General features: G+C 34.2%; 1 protein-coding gene across 1 annotated transcript; it reads right to left on the reverse strand.

Moving 5' to 3' along the window:
* Positions 1-5,514: 5,514 nt before the first annotated feature.
* On the reverse strand, positions 5,515-14,331 carry LOC105361634 (putative GPI-anchored protein PB15E9.01c). Its single transcript, XM_011498886.1, has 10 exons — positions 13,528-14,331; positions 12,355-12,737; positions 11,597-12,198; positions 10,791-11,306; positions 9,557-9,954; positions 8,998-9,301; positions 8,135-8,562; positions 7,016-7,645; positions 6,235-6,856; positions 5,515-5,836 (listed from the first exon to the last, which is right to left on the reverse strand). The coding sequence occupies exons 1-10, from the start codon at positions 13,981-13,983 to the stop codon at positions 5,640-5,642; spliced, it is 4,536 nt and encodes a 1,511-aa protein (XP_011497188.1). The 5' UTR covers positions 13,984-14,331; the 3' UTR covers positions 5,515-5,639.
* Positions 14,332-20,858: the final 6,527 nt, after the last annotated feature.

Here is a 20,858-nt window from a genome sequence, read left to right on the forward strand (position 1 = left end):
TAGCGACCAACGATATGTACATTTATCAGACTTTTCAATTAATAAAATTGAAATATTTTTAAAATGTTCACGAACCGCAAAACAAATTGGACAATGCATCAATTTATATTTAACGGAGTTAAGGTAATATATCTGATTTTACGAGTTAAGTATTTCTTTAACTGTACAAATATATATTTTTCTCAATTTATCATTTTCTAACTATTTTAATGATTGAAAAATAATTAAAAATTGAAAGGTATTAAAGATCGTTCGTTTTAATCAATAAAGGCAATATGAAAATGACAAAGTTAATACAATGGACATCAATCGGATTCATAATTTAAAATATGATCTGTTGATAAATTATAACGTGTATTATTATTATTATTATTATTATTATTATTATTATTATTATTATTATATATACACGTGTGTTTTTGTGTGTGCGTGCGTGTGCGTGTGCGTGTGTGTGTAATTTTCTTTGTTAAATAAATTTTTATTTACTTGACTGTATGCCTATCAAGATAAAATATTAAATATAAAAACATTATGATATTAATGTTTAATAAAACTATATGTATGATCGAGGCTAAAGTTCTAAAATCTTAAAAACCTCTCAAGAACATAGTTTATTCATGCCCATCAAAGGGTGAAAATTTTTAATCATTTTCATACAGCATTGAAAAAATAATTATCTGAAACAGCAAGAAATTTAGCTACATCATCGTTTAGTTTTTGGTGTCGCATACAATAGTCTTTTTTGTCACTTTGCTTATCTCAATTTTTGTGGTACGATCTCATTGTTTTCTACTTTCTGTCCTTAAACCGTTGCTTAGCTTTTTAGTTTTTCATCATACAAATTCATGACAAAAACCAAGCTTCAAGAATTTTTATTATCATGCTATAACAGCCGTAGTTCGATTACAATGATGTCGATCATATATGACAAAAATTTATAATAATAATAATAAAAATAATACCGTAATAAAAGTTTTAAATATAACGATAATATATGAATAGTACAATCAAATCAATAATATGGAATATAATTATAATAATAAATAATTATAACGAATTAAGTTACATGTTATGTGTTGATGTGTGTCAAGGCTATTAATGTAAAATGCATTCGATTGACAGAAAACTATTAATATTCTATATTTGCAAAAGCGGTTGTGCTTTTTATTCCAACTATATTAATTTTTCTGTAATTTTAATGTATCGCTAATGATTTTATAATCCATGGAATCAATAATCAATATTCAACTTTTTCCAAGATTTTTTATTTGTTGTTTTTGTTTCTTCAAAATATAGGTACTAATAATATTTAATATAAGATCTTTTTGAATATAAGTGATTTGATATTAAGAGAAGAATACATATAATATCAATATTTTTATATTTAAGACAGTAAATGTCAGTTATAAAAGAACGCAGATTTAAGTTAAAGTAATGAGGTTGCCTTATTAATACTTGTATTTTGTAAATAAATGTATACGGCTGTCATATATTGTGATTATAGAGAATAAAATTAAAAAATGCTCTTATTCAATATCTTGCCGATTATATAAATTTTCTAAAAGCTTTCAATTTCGATTAAATTTGCTCGATACCATACATTTTCATTCAATAATTCATTAATTAAAAGATTATTCGGTAATAAAATTAGCTATTCATTTATCCTGAGATATTTTGAAAACTGATCAGCCGATTTTAATTCTATTAAAATTATGCTCCAGTAAGCATATAGTATTTTGGGCCTTTTCAAAAACTTTATTAAGATAGAACAAGAGTGAAGAAATTAATTAATACCGTAACACATGCATACACACACGTGTTTATATATATATATATATATATATATATACAATGTGCATGCATGCATGGATTGCGGTACATAACGTAATGAATCTTTTCTATTAATGCTACTCACGAAGCAAAGATGTGTGATGTAAATCAGTATTTGCGCACAAGAATTAAATAGGATTTTTATTTTCCTATTGTCAAGGTCAAATTAACACATAGAGTACCTATTTTTAAATCGTCGAAGACATCGTAGTACTGTAATATATTAATAGTGTTAGAAAATATAAATAGCACCATATAAACGATTGTATACTCTTTATCTCAAATGTGTTTATATAATCAATTAAAAACCAATACCTTATTTTACAAATGTAAATTCATAATTTTGTTATGCAGAAATTGTGGCTCTTATCTATTTTCAAATACTGTTATAAAATTCAAATAAATTATATAATTATTGAAAATATTCTAATCTCTAATAAAGAAAATTATATTATTTATGTTATTTTTACGTTGATTGTTAAAGTAAATGGTAAATACAAAATACAGCTATATTTTAATATCAAGTTCGAGGAAATAATTTATCTGTCTTTTGAAAACTTATGAAATTACACAAATTAATGTAGTTATCAGTTAGTCATAATTACATTTGTAACAGGTTTATCATAACTTTATATCTATGTGGATAATTACACTGCAATTATTTAAATACAATTAAGTTTCTCTTGAAATTATTAATAATAAATAGTTGTATTTGATCAGTTAGAGAATTATAAAAAATAAAATAATAAGTACAAATGTATTCTTAATTTTTAATTCACGAGTATGAAATTATTTAATAAATGTTTATAAGCACAAAATTAAACAAGAAAAATGTTTCAAATCCATTGTACCAACGACGTGTAATTAAATCATCGATAAATTTTATAATAAAAAATATATATTTTTCGATTTTATTTTACTGGTTGTTTTAGCTTTTATTTTTCACGAATATATATATATAAAAAATTCTGAAACTAAACGTTTAATTTCTGTATTAATGATTTTTATAGACAATAGCACGTAACATAATAGATTTTGTATAATAGTATTGATATTAATTTTTCGTACGCAGTCATTTATAAACTCTGTACTTCACTAAATGCAACGTAATTTAATTTATAAAACAATGACTTCTATGCAATAAACGATAAAATTTCAATAAAATAAAATGTACTAAATGTACTTGATACTTATATCGATTTGAATATGCGTATATTTAATATATAAAATATACTAATTAAAATTCCACATATAGCTTTACGAATACTGCAATACATAAAAATTATTAGAATTGCTCAGTTTTTAACGATTCACTATTTACTATAAGACTTTTTAAAATTAGTTTATTATTACCGCTGATCATATCTTATAAAAGAAGGTAAAGAATATTTAGAGAAAATTCTTATGAACGAAAATTTATTAGTGCATTTTAAGAATTAATATACATACATAACTATATTTATTAAAATAAAAATAAACTTAAAGGATAAAATTTTAATCTCATTTATGAATTACTGAATTATAAAAATAAAAATTTACATCGTAATTCTTTTGATTTTCTTAGTAAACGAATTTCTTAGTAGAACCATTTCTCTCCTTAGTTTTTGTAATCTATTTTTTAAATTGCAGAGATACAATTATGTGCAACTGAATGGCAATGGCTGTAAATCAAAATAAATAAAAATATATTGAATATAATAATTTTTAATTAGATTGCACTTTTAATACAAAGCTAAAAGACACCATTCTTACCACACAGCAGAAAATGTTCTCTCTCTCTCTCTCTCTCTCTCCTCTTATCTTATTCTCATGTTTCAACTATGGTCAAGTTGCAGTAAATATGTCTTAATATTATTGTTTTAGATACACTGAAGCATTACACACACGCACGTAAGCAGGCACGCAAACCTGGTAACAATAACATTGTATTTTATAGTATATTTTCCCAAAATTTTGTATTATATTCTGTAATTTAAACGAAAACCTTGTCATAAAAAGTGCTTCTTTAATGCCTAATTTATATAATCAATTATTTGATACATTGATAATAAAGAGTAGGAATAGGGCCTATTGAGAATTAAAATTAAAAAAAAAAAACAGAAAACAAAAAAAAAAAACAAAAAAAAACTGATAAAGAAAGTTTATTAAATGAAAATTTGAATATTGTAGCTTGATGCTTACATGTTCTTTATTAAAAGTTTATAATTAAATGACTTTTATTAGTAAACTACGTGTCATTTTGTTTTGTCATCTCTTCTAATGAAGACACATTTGAGTAATACAAGCTATTGATGTTTTCAAATACGGTCTGCTCAATTCACACGTTAAAGCTTATTTTCAAATACTTGAATAAAGTATTAAAAGAAAACGAAAAATAAAATCTCATAGAAAAGATCTATTGGTCTTGGAAGTAATTGTTTGATAAGACTAAGTAAAATAGATAACTTAATGAATCGAATGTTTTAAGGAATAAAGAAAATAGGCAAAACAGATTCCGTAGAAGACAATACGAGAATACGATTTATTCTTTTTATAATATTATTGTAAGCTATGACAGTTTGTAATATCAATAGGATATTACTATAACTTTTTCACTACAAAATTATTAAAAATCTTAAGCTCTGTGAAGCGTTTACAAATTACATCATTCTTAAGGACTATCAGTTCTAGTTCTAACCTTTGTATTTTAATGGCGTGAGACATTTTAATAGTCATAACCGACAGACCGTTTATTTTTTACTTTTTTACAATGCCTAATAACATAAATATAAAACTAATTGATTTATAAGCTATCTTAAAGTATTAAACAAAATCTAACTCTTTAGTTTTACACTTTGTCACTCCACAAAAGTTCATAATTGCATGAAAATCAACGAATCATTCCTCCTACACTTGAATGTTTGGACTTTAACAATAATTATCATAATATTAAACTAGTCAGAATGTAATATCCAACTAATCAAGGATAATCTTTGATGATCCTTGTACTTTAAAGCTTCGAGCTTAATTTTGAGAAAGATATTAATTGAAGTAAAATAATTATACTTTCATAATGAAGCATTTATCAGTCGTATTTATACAGGAAGAATCATTCATTAAATTTATAATCGCCTAGTTATAAGTAAATTCTATTTATAAAGACTCCTACACCTTACCTTTATATCGTCTTATATTTACATACGCTCGTGCTTGATCATGTACCAAAAACTCGAAAAAAATTGGAATCGGCAACGAATTTGTGATACTTTATTTTATACAGACACATGCGCGTGTATGTAGGAACGCAAATTCTAAACAGTGACTTCGTCGCTGCTTCACCGTTTAAAATAAGGGATTTAACCCACAATGTGTACAAGGTACACCATATCCCGAGGCTATTTGCCAAAATATGTATTTATTGTAATTGATAAAAAGTTTGCGATAACACCGTGCGCGTGCTCATTCATTTCTCATATGTCCGCGACCACGGATCAAGTCAGCTACTTTTTCTTCGATAAAAACAAAGTATTGTGTTGTTGTTTGCTTCTGATTTCAAACATTACAAAGAAGACGTAACTCGCATTATGAGCACGTCTCACACGGTTAAATTTCACCTGGAAATCTTACTCTAGTGAATCTCGCCCCCCCCCTCCCCTACCTATCCTACTCCTACCCCTACCCCCACCCCCACCCCCACCCGTCACTCCATCCTCCTTCTTTACCATTGCTCTTTTCCTCCTCTCTTGTAATTGTGCTTTGCGCATATCGAATGTTCACACATACGCGAACGATTAAGGAGGTCGTTGGTATGTTATTTTTTACATTCTCCATCATCTTTGTCGCCTCTGTCGACTGGTACGTGGTCGAGGGCTCGATGAACTCGAACCTATGCTGAACATATTTGTTGTTGGTGCATTGAAGGCCGGTGGTGCACCTTGCGGTGGTACAGATGAGTTGAAGCTTGGGGCCGTTGAACCGGTAAAGTTCATTGACGGCGTAGCCGTGGGCGCGTTAAAGTTGAAACCAGCTATTTAAGAAAGCACAAGTTCACTTTGTAATTATGGCTGCTATATATTTTTAAAGTATACTATTGATTTATGCTTTATAATGAAATAATCAGGTTATAAAATGGCATTTGCATTGGATTGGGAGCCGATATAGTCGGCGATCAATAGTTGAGAAAGCGATTCTTCTACGGTATAACATGTATGTGTGTGCGTGTATGTGTGCGTGTGCGTGTACGTGTTTGATAGAAAACAAATTGCAAATATCTTTAGTATTTGGTTACAAATTTCAAATTGCGTTTGGCAATGAGCTTTAAATGTAAAATTATCTTAAATCAAGAAGCGCGAGAGCCAATTACATGGGAATAAGCGAATGGGAAAGGTGCGAAACAATTTGAATTAATATTGACTTTGGACGTACTTGACTTGTTGGAAGTCGAGCCGCCGAATTGGAAGAGGCCTCCGGTATTGCCGGAAGTGCCGGTGCTACCCGTGCTTCCAAACGAAAACGATGTCGTTGTTGTTTGAAGGGGCTGGGACTGGGACTGGGGCTGGGGCTGGGACTGGACCTGGGTCTGGGCCTGGGTCTGTTGTTGATTAGCTCCGAAGCTAAATGAGGTTGCGGTGGGCGCGGCCACGTTTCCAAAGAGACTCGGCGTTTGATTGACGTTCGACTGACCGCCGAACGGTGAAGTTCCGGAGCCGCTGCCAAAGCTCGGGGTATGCGCGGGTGCGACGATGCCAAAGGTACTCGTAGACGCGGTACCGTGAGTGGCAAAGCTACCGCTGCTGCTGCCGCTACTCGTGGACGCGGTCGAGCCAAAAGTTGAACCGAATATGGTGTTGCTAGATGGTACTGCCGACTGAGGTTGACTGACCAGGAAGGCCAGTGACGTGCCCGGGCTACTGGTGCTCGGCATCGCGAAGCTGGACGTCGGTTTAGTTTGGCCAAAGCTTGAACTCGAAGTGCCGAACAGTACGGAGGTCGGTGATTTGGTTTGGCCAAAGATATTTGTGCTATCGGATGGACTTGACGCGGGTACCTGCTCAAAATATTTCATTAAATGACACTCGAATAATGCTGTTTCTCACGCGGAAAAGCATGACATATGCCATCATCGTTCAAGGTGAGATCGACTGGTTTATTGATATGTTCGAGACTGCGCTACCGAACATACAACAAATTATACATAAACTCTTACCAAATTAGAGGTGTTCTGAACTGCTGGGCTGCAATTGCTAAACAATCCCACGGTCATGCTGGACGCCGAGGTTGTGGTTGAAGAGCCAAATATCGAGGTCGCCCCGGACGTTGTCCCCGAAAATATATTGGTCGGCTGCACCTTTTGTTGCAGGCCGGTGGAGTCTCCGAAGGTGGACCTTGGAGACGTAGTCGTGGATGTGGTTGTCGGGACTGCTTTCCCAAACATACTTGGTATCGTCGAGGTTGTGCCCGGCTTCGCGGGTATAATGCCGCCAAAGAAGTTTGTCGATGCTGTAGTTGTCCCACTCGTCATCGAGGACGCGGACGTGGATGATCCCGCAGACGCACCGAAGGTCGAAATACCGACATGAGAGCCAAATATGGTCGACGTGGGTGCCGACGTAGGAATCGACGTGGCCGGTGATAGCTGAGACTTGAATATTGTCGCGGGTGTTGACGTGCTCGGTGAGCCGCTGAAGAGACTGGAGGAGTTGGTGGCACCGAAAGGCGATATTACGGAACTCCCAAATGTCGGTGTCATAGATGCTAATGGAGTCGATTGAACACAGACAGTTTGTACAAGTATTAGTATGACATTAGGAGCGTAAGCCGCGATCAGTACATTGTACTTTGATTTTATTTCGTCGATTTTCATTGTCAAGATGCGAGTCATTAGAGCGCAATTGTTTATTTGAATTTACGTCAACGACGAGAGATTAGATTGCGAAAGATGCCGACAATGATGGTAAATAAAGGGAGAAATTTAATATTTTAAGTATTTGGTGATAATGATTTTGGGTTATTTATTACTCTTTTCACAACTATGATAATCCGAGTTATGCTACTTCATCAAACAACATACTTACTCTATTAATTATGTATATCACGATAAATTACTAAATGGCAGAACCTCCTCTCATTTAATTTTGCGTGATTTTTTTTTTTTTTATAAATCAAGATATATCATGTACAAAAATCGATATTCGATGTCTATATTTATCTTTCTCTATCTCTCTGCCTCTGCATTTTAAAACCTCTTCTTTTTCGTTTGAATTAATCCGAGTATCGTAAAATAATCGAGTGGATGAAGACTGAAGAACGGCTGAGAAAAGGCGACAAGGCCAAGTCGAAGCCTGAAAGTCCAAAATGTCTTACCGGTGATGCTCGTGCTACCACTCATATTCGTAATTGCCGGGAAGATGGTGGAAGAACCGGTACTGGTAGCGAGGGCTTGTTGAGCACCGGTTCCGAAGCTGGTGCTCGATGTGGTGCTCGGTGCCATGCTCGGAGCTGTAGCCGCGATCGGTTGTACCATCGACCCAAACGAGAAGCTGGAACTCGAAGTCTTGTTAGCAGCGCTGAAGGTGAAGACAGGTGCGGCGGCGGTGGTCATCGCCGCCGTCGAAGCAATCGACGAGAATATCAGGCTAGGCGACGATTGACCTAAATTTCCGATGCTGTTACTATTGGCAGTAACCGCACCGAAAGTAAATCCACCGCTCTCCTTTTTGTTGCTCGTCGAACTTGGCAGCGTTATCGTTGGTCCTGTACAAATAATTTATTTTCCTTAACTTACACACGTCATTTTACACAATTTTTTTATAAATATTAATATTTTACGTGGTGGAGGAGGGCAATTGGGGGAGGGGAGAGGGGGAGGGAGGGGGAGGGTCACGTTAAATTATATGCACTGCTTCGTTTATAAATATAAAATTTAATCTTGAATATTACTTTGCGATGTCACTATGATATGACAATTTATGACAATGACATGACACTATGATAACCGTACACCCCGACAATGATATTTTCATACTTGTTTGCGTTTATTGAAAATCGTGAAGAAAATTTGTAAAAATAATCAAGGAGCCGACCATTCATTCTCATTCTTTGCGATCCGTCAAACTCGAATTATCCGTCCTTATGATCGAATATTTATACTCACTAAAAAGTCAGTATTGAGAGATAAAAGAGACTTACGTGCAACGGACATGGTGGGCGAGCTATTTAAAAGCGGATTGGCAAAGTTCAATGTGTTGCCACTAGTGGTGGTGACAGAGGAAATGGCAATAGTCACGGTCGTGTTCAAGTTCGTACTCTTGGCGCTGGTCGTGGAGGCCGAAGCGGATGATATCACCGGCGTCGAAACTGTCGACGTCACCGTTCTAGCAACGCTTTCGGACGTGAATTCCGAACTACTGGCGGTGAAGGTGAAGCTTTTGGAAATGTCAGGAATACTGGTAAAGCCGGTCGGCGAGCAACTTATAATGGCCCCCATTGTACCCTTCGAGCTTAGGTTGTTGTTGTTGTTGTTGTTGTTGTTGCTGTTGTTGTTGCTGTTGTTGTTGCTGTTGTTGTTGCTGTTGGTGGTGGTGGTGGTGGTGGTGGTGGTGGTGGCGGTGGTGGTGGTGGTGATAGTGGTGGTGGTATTGGTACTCGTAATAACGGTATTATCGGTACTACGGACGGTAGAGGCGGTTGCTGTTACGCAGGGTTTATTATTCGGTTCATTGCCGGTTTCGGAGAAAACAAAACAAGCGTTGGTAGTAGGTAATTTTGTAGAATTGGACGTGCTGGGGGCGACAACGCTGCCAAAGCTAAATGTTAGGGGCGGGACGGCACTTGTAAAACAGTCGAAGGTCGGAACCTCTTTTCCGAGAGATTTGTCAACTGATTCTTTGATTGGGGGAGGAGAGCTGACCCCCACTCTTGCCGTCTCTGAACTCGTGTTTACGGGCAAATCAAAAGTCACGTGTTTTGTGGACGGGGACTTGGGTTCGGTGTCACTTTTCAAGATGGGTACTATGGTCGCGACGATAGGTGACGCATTTACGGTTGTTGTTGATGTTTGCGAGTTTAGGGAAGTGTAATTAGACGAGGTGGTTGGATTCACTTCCTCCGCCTGGATGACGACGTCCGGATCAATTTTACTTGCAGCTAAAAATATTATTCAAGGGCCTTCAGTTTATTATAATAAACATTTCAACTGTAATATTTATGCAAAATCAAAAGTTGGAGTATGTTTTCTTTCTTTGAAATATAATTTAACCCGAATATTTACCGTGTCAATGTCCTTACGTACTTAGTGCTCTAATGTGAAATTTCTTAAAGGACAAGTAGTAGCGAGCAAAGCTAATAAATTGTATTAATAGTGTTGTTAATGAGAAAAATTATGATTATCATTAGCAGACATATAATTTATAGTTAATTAAAGAATGTGAATATGGTTATTAATTAATGCTAATTCCTTGCTTTTACTGCAATTTTTTAAATAAACTATATTAGAATGTCAAGAATTTTTAAAGGGCGATAGCGACATTATTTTTCTCAATTTCCAAACAGCAGCTTCAAACAGTTTGGCCAATTATATTAAATACATACTCTGCTACAGTAACTTTTAAATTGGTATAAAAAAATGTAGGGACGAATACTAATCAAATTTATTGTTTACTTGCATAAGTACAATTCAAAATGGGGCAATTATTTTGTCAAAAATTCAGCATTTTGTCTAATTTATTTTTAATTGATTTTATTTTATCATATTTCATTATATTAAAAAAAAAAAAAAAAAAAAAAAAAAAAAAAAGCCGAAATAATTAAATTTTTGTTACAATAAATAATGTTTGTACATAAAATTACATGCATTTATTCATGTTTATTGCAAGACTCGATTTTGATCGGTAACACATTTTTTATTAATATGCTACTGAAGTTAACACTATACGTTAATAAAACATAGTCAATGTTTGGATAAATTGACAAATATAACTTACATTTTCCAGATATTGCATCAAACATGCTTTGGAGTCTCAAACGCATACTATTTTGCCTCATATTTACAATATCTTTCTTTTTTATTTCATCCTTGCCATCCACTGTGAATTTAGCTTCGATGTTTCCTTGCTCCTCTATCAAAATCTTCAGTTTTTCATTCGTTTGTGGCTCGGCTCTCATGAATAATTTGTCCGTTAAGTTTGCATCTTTAGGCCCAACAGAAGCTCCTTTTGAAGCTTTGGGCGTTGGATAATTCAAATCCTTCGTAGTATGCATCGATTGACATTCTTGAGAATGTTCGCTTGTTTTTAGTTTTTCTGAGCTCCTATCTTTTTTCTTAGGCTGATGAGGCTCACCGGATGCATTTATAACGGAAACTTTCGTGTTTAATTGTTCCTTAGAATTTGTAACTTCCTTTTCAGGGTGTATGGTAAAAGATGAACTTCTATTGGGAGATTTTGATGATGATTTAAAATGCTTCTCAATGTCTGGAGTATTACAACGTGAAGTATCAACTGAAAGAATAAAATATTTTTTCTAAATACTATTTGTAAGGAGAGAGAGAGAGAGAGAGAGAGAGAGAGAGAGTGCGTGTGTGTGTGTGTGTGAGAAATTAAAATTGAAATGATAAACGATTGTAAAAATCCGAAAGACAATTTATAAATATAATGTATCTTAAACATTAGAAATGAAAGATAGATCTTGTTGCAATAATTTACACAGAAATTTAAAAAAAAAAAAAAACAAAAAAAAAAATCATGTTATTAATAAAAAAAAAATAAAGACCAATGTAATAATCACTCACTGGCTTTCCTTTTAACACCAGAAAAGACGTTAAGACTAGAACTAAGCGAATGTAAAATATCATGACAAGACGATGCTTTTGATCTTTTTGTAGGTCGTTGAGTTTTTGATTGAGGAGACAGATCGTCTTCCGATGTCATAGACTCATCTCTTGATCTTTTTTGCATCATTTCTTCAAGGTTTTCCAACTGTCCATAATACATTTTTTCAGCGCGTTGCTTCTTAGCTATATCTAACATATCTTCTCTGGAAGCATGTCGCTTTAATGATATTTTTTTAAGAACTGGATCAATATTTGGGCAGGACGTGGATTCTTTGAGTTCTGGTCCAGAATTGTTGGGAAACATCTTGTGTCTTTCTTGATGCGAGTGACTGTCCGTTGGTGAGTAATTTATGATTTCCGGTGGTGCAACTCTAACGGTAACTGGAATTCTAGCTCTTGCTATTTTAGGACTTAATAGCGGCGTTGGACTTGCATGAAGATTAACTTTTGGAAATTGACCTGTGCCGTATTGGGGCTGATGAGTCAATTTATTATTCGCTTCGGCGGCATATTTTGTTAATCGCGTTGTGAAGCCAGGCGAACTCACATCTGTATATATTCTGTAAAAATGCAAAAGAACATTGTCCATTTCAACAAGTAAATATATATAGCTGTTTCTGTAAACGATCATGAGTATTGTATAGTTATTCATTATCGACTTAATAATGGAAGATAAATGACAATGATCCTAGTAAATAAGAGGCCAATGTACTTACTTGGGGTCAATATTGTATCTTGTCGAAGCCAGCAGAGGTCCAGCAACCGTTTGCACAGTTTTAATAACATTTCTATCTCTCATTTTTGGACTAATACTATTACCCCAAGGCGAACCTTTCGGGCTATAGAGAGTTTCTTCGCTACGAGGCAGAGTTATACTAGGCTGTTTGTTTTCACAGCGTGAGGTCGTGGTCTTTTTAGCTGTAAATGAATTAATCGATATGAATTGCCCTAAATCTCCATTAACCTGCGCAGCATTTGTCCAAGTACTTCCTCTGGGTATTGGCGTTGAAGTCCTGGCGCCATCGCAAGCTCCATTCAAAGCAAATGCACGATAAGGATCATGATTTATAGGGCTCGGACGCTCAGCCATATCTATAGCCTATTTTACATATAAAACAATGTGATTCAAGTAATAATTGAATGATTCGTTTAACGAAATATCAATTAATCAATATCTCGCCGATTAAAATGATCTCAAACAACGAATATAATTAAGAGTTTGTTAAAGATAGTTTAATAAATTATTAAAAGTATAATGATTAATATGTTTACAAATTTTAGATGCTCTCCAGGCATAACCTAACCACAAATCAGTCATTGTAACAATGGCTTCTTCTTTTAAGCTTTAGATTTTACTTTTAACATCATTGCTAAAAACTTTATTCCAACTAATCGACAAATAATGAAACAAATCTTTATAATTTAACGCTACAATGGGATAGATTAAAAAATTCAACTCCATCGATTACTGGACTTTGTATTAGCTGCTTTTTAACACTATAGCACGGCTAAAATGTCAAGAATAGACAATTTGAGCAATTTTTTTTTTTTTAACTCTCGACGTGGACATATCGCTGTAAGGACGGGTAGCTTGGAATTGAAAAATTGCAATAAAGAATATCTGTACTTAACAATTTACGGGCAAAATGACTCCAATTATTACATTATCGATACAATAATGGGATGTACACTAGGGTAGAGCATAAGTTACAGCTAGAACTTAACTCAAGATCATAAGAATCTTTATGCAGGATCCAAGTAATGGCCAGATGAATATATGATGGTGGGTGCATTCAAAATTTCAATTACCAAGGACTGCTAGAAGTCCAGCAGTCCTTGGTCCCAGTCCCAGTTCAGCCCAATCAAGGCTTCAAGGATGACAGACTCACCGTAGTGCTGAGCCTATAGGCGTTCCTCTGCCGGCCGTTCATATCTTCGTCCGGGCTCCCGGGTGATCCGTGGCTCTCGTTGAATCGCCTTCTACAGCCCACGTCGTAGCGCCGCTTGAGGTACTCGAAGGCCCTGGCCGTGCTTCGAATGCCCAGGGCAAAGAGCAGCTTGAGAGCGAGCGCGAGCTCAAGGCCGTATCCCCTGGCGTAGCGAAGCAAGACGAGCGTATGGGGCGCGAAGAGACTGTCGTTGACCAGCAGCGAGTAGCACGTGTGCACGACGAGCACGAGGGCGCAAGTGATGAAGAGCAGGGGACCCCAGGCCTTGTAGAGGAGCACGCAAAAGCTCAGCGCGGTTAAGAGGACGACGAAGCCCCGATTGGCGTTGGCGTTGGCGTTGGCGTTGTCGATGCTGCCGCTGCCGCTGCCGCTGTCCCCGCTGCCCGGTTCCCACATATTCCACAGCCCGCGACGCGAGCTGCCGCCGTTACCTAACGCCGCCTCCCAATGGTTTGGCGTGCAGGCGCCTCACCGTCGATTGGCCAGTCGCTCGCACAGCCGTACTTGCCTCCGACGCGAGCGTCGCGCGCTTCACCTTCCCCAGCGTATTACTCAGTCGCTTACGATGTCTAACCTCTCAGTGCGCGAACGCGGCTCGTATGCGGCTAACTTCCACCGTCCAAACATCACGACGTATGCGCGCACGCGACGACACCGCGTCTCACCACGATCCACGCTTCACTAAGCGCGCGCACTCCACCGGGCCCGCGATCCCTGCACGGGGCCACACGCCGCACGCGCACCCGCACTGCCCGGGGACTGGAGCAAAGGCCCGCGCATGCGCGCGCGCATCCTCTTTAGCGGCGCGCGCATCCCAGGCCGGCGACGACCGGAATTACGTTGCGTTGGCTGGTGCGGGGCCGTGAGGGGTGCGGGCCGACGCGAACGAGCGGGATTTACGGATCGTCGCGTTGCTCGACGGCTCCTCCCTGCGATTAGCCAGCGCCAAGCGTTGCTTTCGCTACGTCGATGCGCCCCCGGAACCGCTGCTGACCTCGCGAACCCGACCCGCGGACCTGAATTTTCCAAGGGGCGCATCTTTGAGAAGCGATCGAGGACTTCAAGAGTACTGATTTCTGCTTTTACGCCTCACTCTATCTAATCGAACAAGTCATTAGGGCTCGAGCGTGTGAACTTTTAACGAAGCTATTCATTACACATACACGATTATCTTATTATAATTATCGTCAGAAAAGATTTACTCGTCGATCAGTCTCAGAAGCTATCAATATTAATGCTAAAGCACAAGTCACGGACGCGGCCATACGCCACGCCGTCTTTTCGTGTTTTAATTGATAATGATGACGAATGGAGTGAAAATCTAGTTTGTAAAAACATGATCGCCTATTATTATAATTTTCTTCTCTTTTTTCTTTTTTTTTCCACACCCCCCCCCCCAAATCCCCCGCCCCCACACCGGGCCTTTTTATTTGTTTTTTCTTTGTTTTATTTTTTGTTTTATTTTCTCACGATACACAAATATCGAGGATAGCTCTGAGACTGAATGCCGATTCTCAATTTTCTTTAATTTTGAAATACACTTTTAAAACTTCACATTAATGAATATTAAAGTATTTTATAATTGCATCGTCTGATGTACAAATTATAATGTAGGGATAATAATGACTGATAATTAAGACAAACTGTAATACGTCCCCGTAATAAAATTTAAAGATAAAATGAAGCTACGATTGAGCGAATAGTGAAAATGATAATTTAATTAAATCTGAAGAGTATGCGTTCCTAGAAATTCAGAGAGAGAAAAAAAATCATTCAAAACTAGTTTGCGACATTGATTTTCATAATTATAACATCTGGAATACTATTATTTATTATTATAGGACATATTTATTATTATTAACCTTTGACAATTTTTACAAATTTAAAAAAAGATAATATAATAAGTAAATCATAAGAGTCGTTCTTATGAATATACATTTATTCTTGCGAACATTAACATGTTTTATGAATGTAAAATAAAAAAAATTCTATCAAAAACACTTAAGTCTATTGATCGATAGGTAATGAAAATTATTAATGCTAATGATAATGTCTTTCGCTATTACTGTTTACTGACAATTAATTTTTAATTTTTTTAAAATTTATTCTTACGTATTTATATATCGAATTAAAAGTATCTACTTTTTCAGGCACAATATAAAGAAGAATATTGAAAATATAAAATTTTATTTGTTACGTTAACCTCTTAAATTTTGATAAATATTTGGACTAAAACTTTTTTTTCAAACAACTTTTTCATTCGAACAATCCATTCCATTTAATACATCCAAAATGTTCATAATTTTATAATTAAAAATTTAATTAATACGATCGTTATTTGATAATCACGATTTACTTACAAGACATTCATGTTATAATATTGACAAAAATAATTAAAATCTAGCAAAATGCGGATAAACTTAAATCCAACATTTAAATTAAGTTTTTAAATGTCAATAAACATTCTCATATTTCATCCTAAATTCATGCTCAATTGTCAAATTCAAATCTCCAATAAATCCAATGAATCATTAATGAGAAAAAAACAATGTGAAAAAATTTTTTTTCTTATTTACAAGTAGAAAGTGAGCATTAAATACTTATAAAGATAGATCGCTCCACTTCCACTAAAAATGACAAAATCCTTCCATAATTGTGAGAGACGATAATGCAGAAGCACGACATCCACCAGGATGGCAAATTTCTAGGGCATGATGGGTCCTCTCGCTCGATCGAATATAATATCTACTTCAAAGATTCGCGTTACAAATTTTGTGTATCGCGCCCCGTGATTATAGATCTAGAGCTCGAAACCATCGATCGATCCGCTCGACGATACTGATCACACGATATTCTGATCCAAAGGTGCTAGACTGTAACTGTTCCCACTGGGCTTTTACACAATGGGCGCCAAGTCGATGGACCCGAAGCCGTTAGATATCGAGCGCCGTAAAAACCGAGCACCGATGAACGATGGGCATGGGTTTATGGTAAGGGTACCCAATTCATCTCCAACATTCCCGATTAAATATCCCTATAAAATTATCGGCACTTTCTCGCTCATCACTTTTCGCTCGGTATTCCCGATATCCTGCTCAGGGCTTACAACGTTCTCCTCTCGTATTACACCAACTCATCGACCCCACGGACTCGACCTTCCGCATCGAAAATCAACTGCTCCATATAATATCTACCAAAACACCTTCAATCTGCCTAATTCACCTCTCGTGCATCTCAACCACTCGACATCACTCACCGTGTCCCTTATCACACACACACACACACACACGCACGCACACACACACGCACACGCACGCACGCACGCACGCACACACACACACGTACCATATTCCGGGATGCGTGCCACCTAATGTTGCTTTAACATCGATTTTCATTCTGCGTGCACTGGATGTCAATTACGAGTGATTCGCAATCCAAACAATGAGTCTTCGAGCGTACTTTCTAATGATAAAATATATGCAAATCAATGCCCATGACATTTACAGGCGTAAACACCTGATTTCCACAGTACGTTGTCAAAAAAATTTAACGATAAAAATAATAATTTAATATGCAAGGCCTACTTTCCTACGATCCATTATACTCTGTAATCAATTTTCTTATGACTTAATAATAGCGCCTTATTGCCGGCTTTATTTCAATTACACTTATATCGTTAATCCAGACACTTGTATCGTTAATTCAGTTGAGGTCAGTTAAATGTCGATTTCCGAAAGATCGCCGTATAATGCCATGTATAATGCCATTTTCAAAGTTTCATTTTTTTATTAACGAATTTCGCTCCATTTACATCGCGAGTCAGCCAATTTCTTAATGAACACACTATGTCAGAATTCGCAAATCAAATAATATTCAACGCTAGAAATATCATGAGCGAGTATAATTCACATAATGGCAGGTAATAAAAGCATTCGATAGAGTTTTTATCCGAGACGTCAATCATATTTGCAATATTATTAAAAGAAATTTTAATTTTAAAGCCTGTTAAAGCAATTGTTGTTATTAAGATTTTCTAATTTTACAATTGGTCCAAGTTGTTCATTTTGTTTTTTCTTTCTTTCTTTTTCTAAAACTTTTATTGACACTGTTCGCTTATGATAAATTCATCTTATTCGCTAGTCTAAGAACACATCGAGCATTCGTACCAGCACCTACTTATTTCTTAAATATTTACTAAATAATGTAAAATGTAAATAGTAAAAAATATTAAATATAGGGCACATCAGTAGTTATTTGTTCAAATCAGTTGTAATTTGTTCAAATTCTACCGAAAATTCTACTGAAAATTACTATTCACGGATTCATACATTTACAAAATTTCGTCGACGATTTATTTGTTATTCGATGATGAACTATTAGCAATAAGATATCATCACTACGCCTTTATCGTTAAAAATTAATTGAAATTTCATCAATAAATAAAATTTATTAATTTATGATTTCATTGCCTAAAAATTTGAGCGATTCAATTTATTCGTTAAAATTTTCTTTTATGAATAGCTATTTAATTATTACAGCTTTTATCATCTCTTGTTTTTGTAAATTGGATTATTAATGTTTATATCTTGTCTGTATTAAAACAAAAACAAAAACAAAAAATGTTTATTTTTCTTATTCAAATTATTTTAGTTGACAAATTATGTTCATTTGTGGTCGACGAATCTTTGTAAAAACTGAAAATTAATTGCAAATACATCGGGACAAATGAATTAATTTTGCGTAAAAAAGCAAACGTAAGTATAAACTTACATTACTGTGTTAAAAATTTATTAAATTTAAATTAATAAAATAATGCAATCTATTGATTTTCGAGCATGTGAACGGATTGGCTAGACCAACACTAATACATAAACCAATCGTATGATGTATCTTATTTCAATAATATGGCATACTTATTAGTAATAAAAATTAATTAATAAAATCTAAGTCTATAAATAATTCGTGCGCTAAGGTAAATACGTTAATGCACAATTATCGTGTAAATATTAATGATATTTTTACAAAGTAGACATTTACATACAATTAAATTAAGGCCTCGGAATTGAATAAAAAATAGCCGCGCTATTATTATTCGATTAACTCGTAAAAATAGACTGAAGTAAGAGCGAAGAAAAGAAAATCGTTACAACGTTAAAGCTCGTTTCTGCTTCCTTATCGGATATTCGACGATTGCAGCGATTTTCCGAGGTTCGATGTCCATGTAGGGAATCGACAACGCTATATTCAACAATACAGATAAACAAGAAATCGTATTTCGCGAATCCGTCAAACGGCGTCAAAACTACCGTCTGCAACATACTACCGAGTGCCTTCGCCATATTCGCAATTTTTTCTCGACAGTAACACCGTCATTCACGAGATTTTCAAAAGCCTTCGCAAGGGGTTCGATGAAATAATGTAAAGACAAAAAACCTTTACCGACTCGTTCACTTCACACCCGAAGGCACGAATGAAAAATATTTCATGGATGCCCACAAGCAACTACTCGACTTGGTGTCGGATTATCAGCAGTACGAGTCGGCCGAATCGAATAATGTTGATTGCGAATACGTCACTGAAGAAATAGTGGATCGACGCGATTACGTAAGGATCGATTGCGAATAATTTTTCAGCTAAATATTTTGGATGTCTTAGGCTCGATATGGTTGTTCGAATTTGCTTAAACTAACACGTTTTAATTAAAACAAAAAATAAATAAATAAATAAATAAATAATTCTAATATAGTAAAATATTTTTAATAATAAATCATTTTCCAATACAAGTTTATATTTACTAATAAGAATATATATATATATATATATATATATATATATCAACATTTAAAAATAGAAATATAAAATGGATAGAATATATATATATATATATATATATATATATATGTGTGTGTGTGTGTGTATTTACCATTTGATTAACTTTAAAAATTCAAAAATACAATTAAATAAATTAATTTCAAGATATTGCAAACTATAAGACTGATAATTCATTAAATATCCAAAGTCAAGATTAAATTTTATCGTTTTAACATATTATAATAATTATTATATTATGTTAAATACTATAGTTTGATATAATTATAGTAAACGAATCGTTAATTATTATTTTCAAATGAAGAAGCTACTAAGTAGAATAAAATCAAATCAGACAAGCTATACGATAAGTTATATGAATTAGTATTCATAACAGTTTTTAAATTAAAAAGTATCGATGATAAACTTCCAATAAAAGTAAAGAAATCAAGCGGCTCGATGAATAATTCAATATTTATATAATTTTTCAGTTATCTGTTAAAGAAGATAAATTTATTGAGTAATAATCAATTACTGGCGTAATATCAGATTGAATAATATTGTTTATCGACAGCTCCTCGATAGCTCTAAAGGGGAGTTAGAAGATTTAGGTGCGACGCGAAAATCAAATCAAAATGAATTTCTCATTTAATTAAACTAATCAATCTATTCGCTGAGATAAGATAACTCTCGTGTCTACGAGGATTAAGCTCTAAAATATGAATATGCGAATTTTATTTAAAAATAAATTTTTAAATTTCTTTCCGTAAAGTAATATAAAAATATTCTATTCACGCGTAAATGCATCATTATAAAAGTCATAATTTTTAATTATTGAAATATGAAATATTTCATAATTACCATAATTGCCTATTATTTTAATAATATTTCGAATAAAATTTTCATATTCCTATTGTTACAAAAATTAATTTTTTATACTTATCTAACTATATAGACATATATCTAAAAGCAATTGGGGCGTTAATGCTAAGCTGCAATATTTTATAGATATGTCATAACTATGTAATTTTTTTTATATTTTGTAGAAAAGAAAAATCATGTTAATGAGTGGACAAATTAAATTGACTTTGTATATGTAAGTCATAGGATAGTTTAAATAAACATTTTCAGATGAACTTATTATTTACATAATCACATAAAAGAAAATCCAAAAATAAAATTCAATAATTTTAAACTAATAGATTTTAATAGAAAATTTATTTATTTATCAAATATTGCAAATAAAAATATTTAAATTTCAAAAAACTAATATTTTTATAAAAAATAATGTTAGAAAGAGAGTTGGTAATAAGAAAAATGGTATTTATTTAATTATAATTAAAAAGTAAATATAAGTGTACGTAATTGTGTGCAATTGTACATTTTTATAATTATGTAAATATATATTTAATATTATGAAAGGATAATAATTTTATAATAATTTTGAATTAAATTTTCAGCAT

This window comes from Ceratosolen solmsi, unplaced genomic scaffold, assembly GCF_000503995.2.
Source record: "Ceratosolen solmsi marchali unplaced genomic scaffold, CerSol_1.0 scaffold30, whole genome shotgun sequence".
Taxonomy (NCBI): domain Eukaryota; kingdom Metazoa; phylum Arthropoda; class Insecta; order Hymenoptera; family Agaonidae; genus Ceratosolen; species Ceratosolen solmsi.

Bases quoted from the DNA above. Each gene is read 5' to 3' on its own strand.
- LOC105361634 (XM_011498886.1), bottom strand. From the start codon at position 13,983: ATGTGGGAACCGGGCAGCGGGGACAGCGGCAGCGGCAGCGGCAGCATC. The intron at 12,738-13,527 runs GTGAGTCTGTCA...TATGTAAAATAG, and splicing joins CCTATAGGCTCAGCACTACG to GCTATAGATATGGCTGAGCG. The intron at 8,563-8,997 runs GTAAGTCTCTTT...TTATTTGTACAG, and splicing joins GCCCACCATGTCCGTTGCAC to GACCAACGATAACGCTGCCA.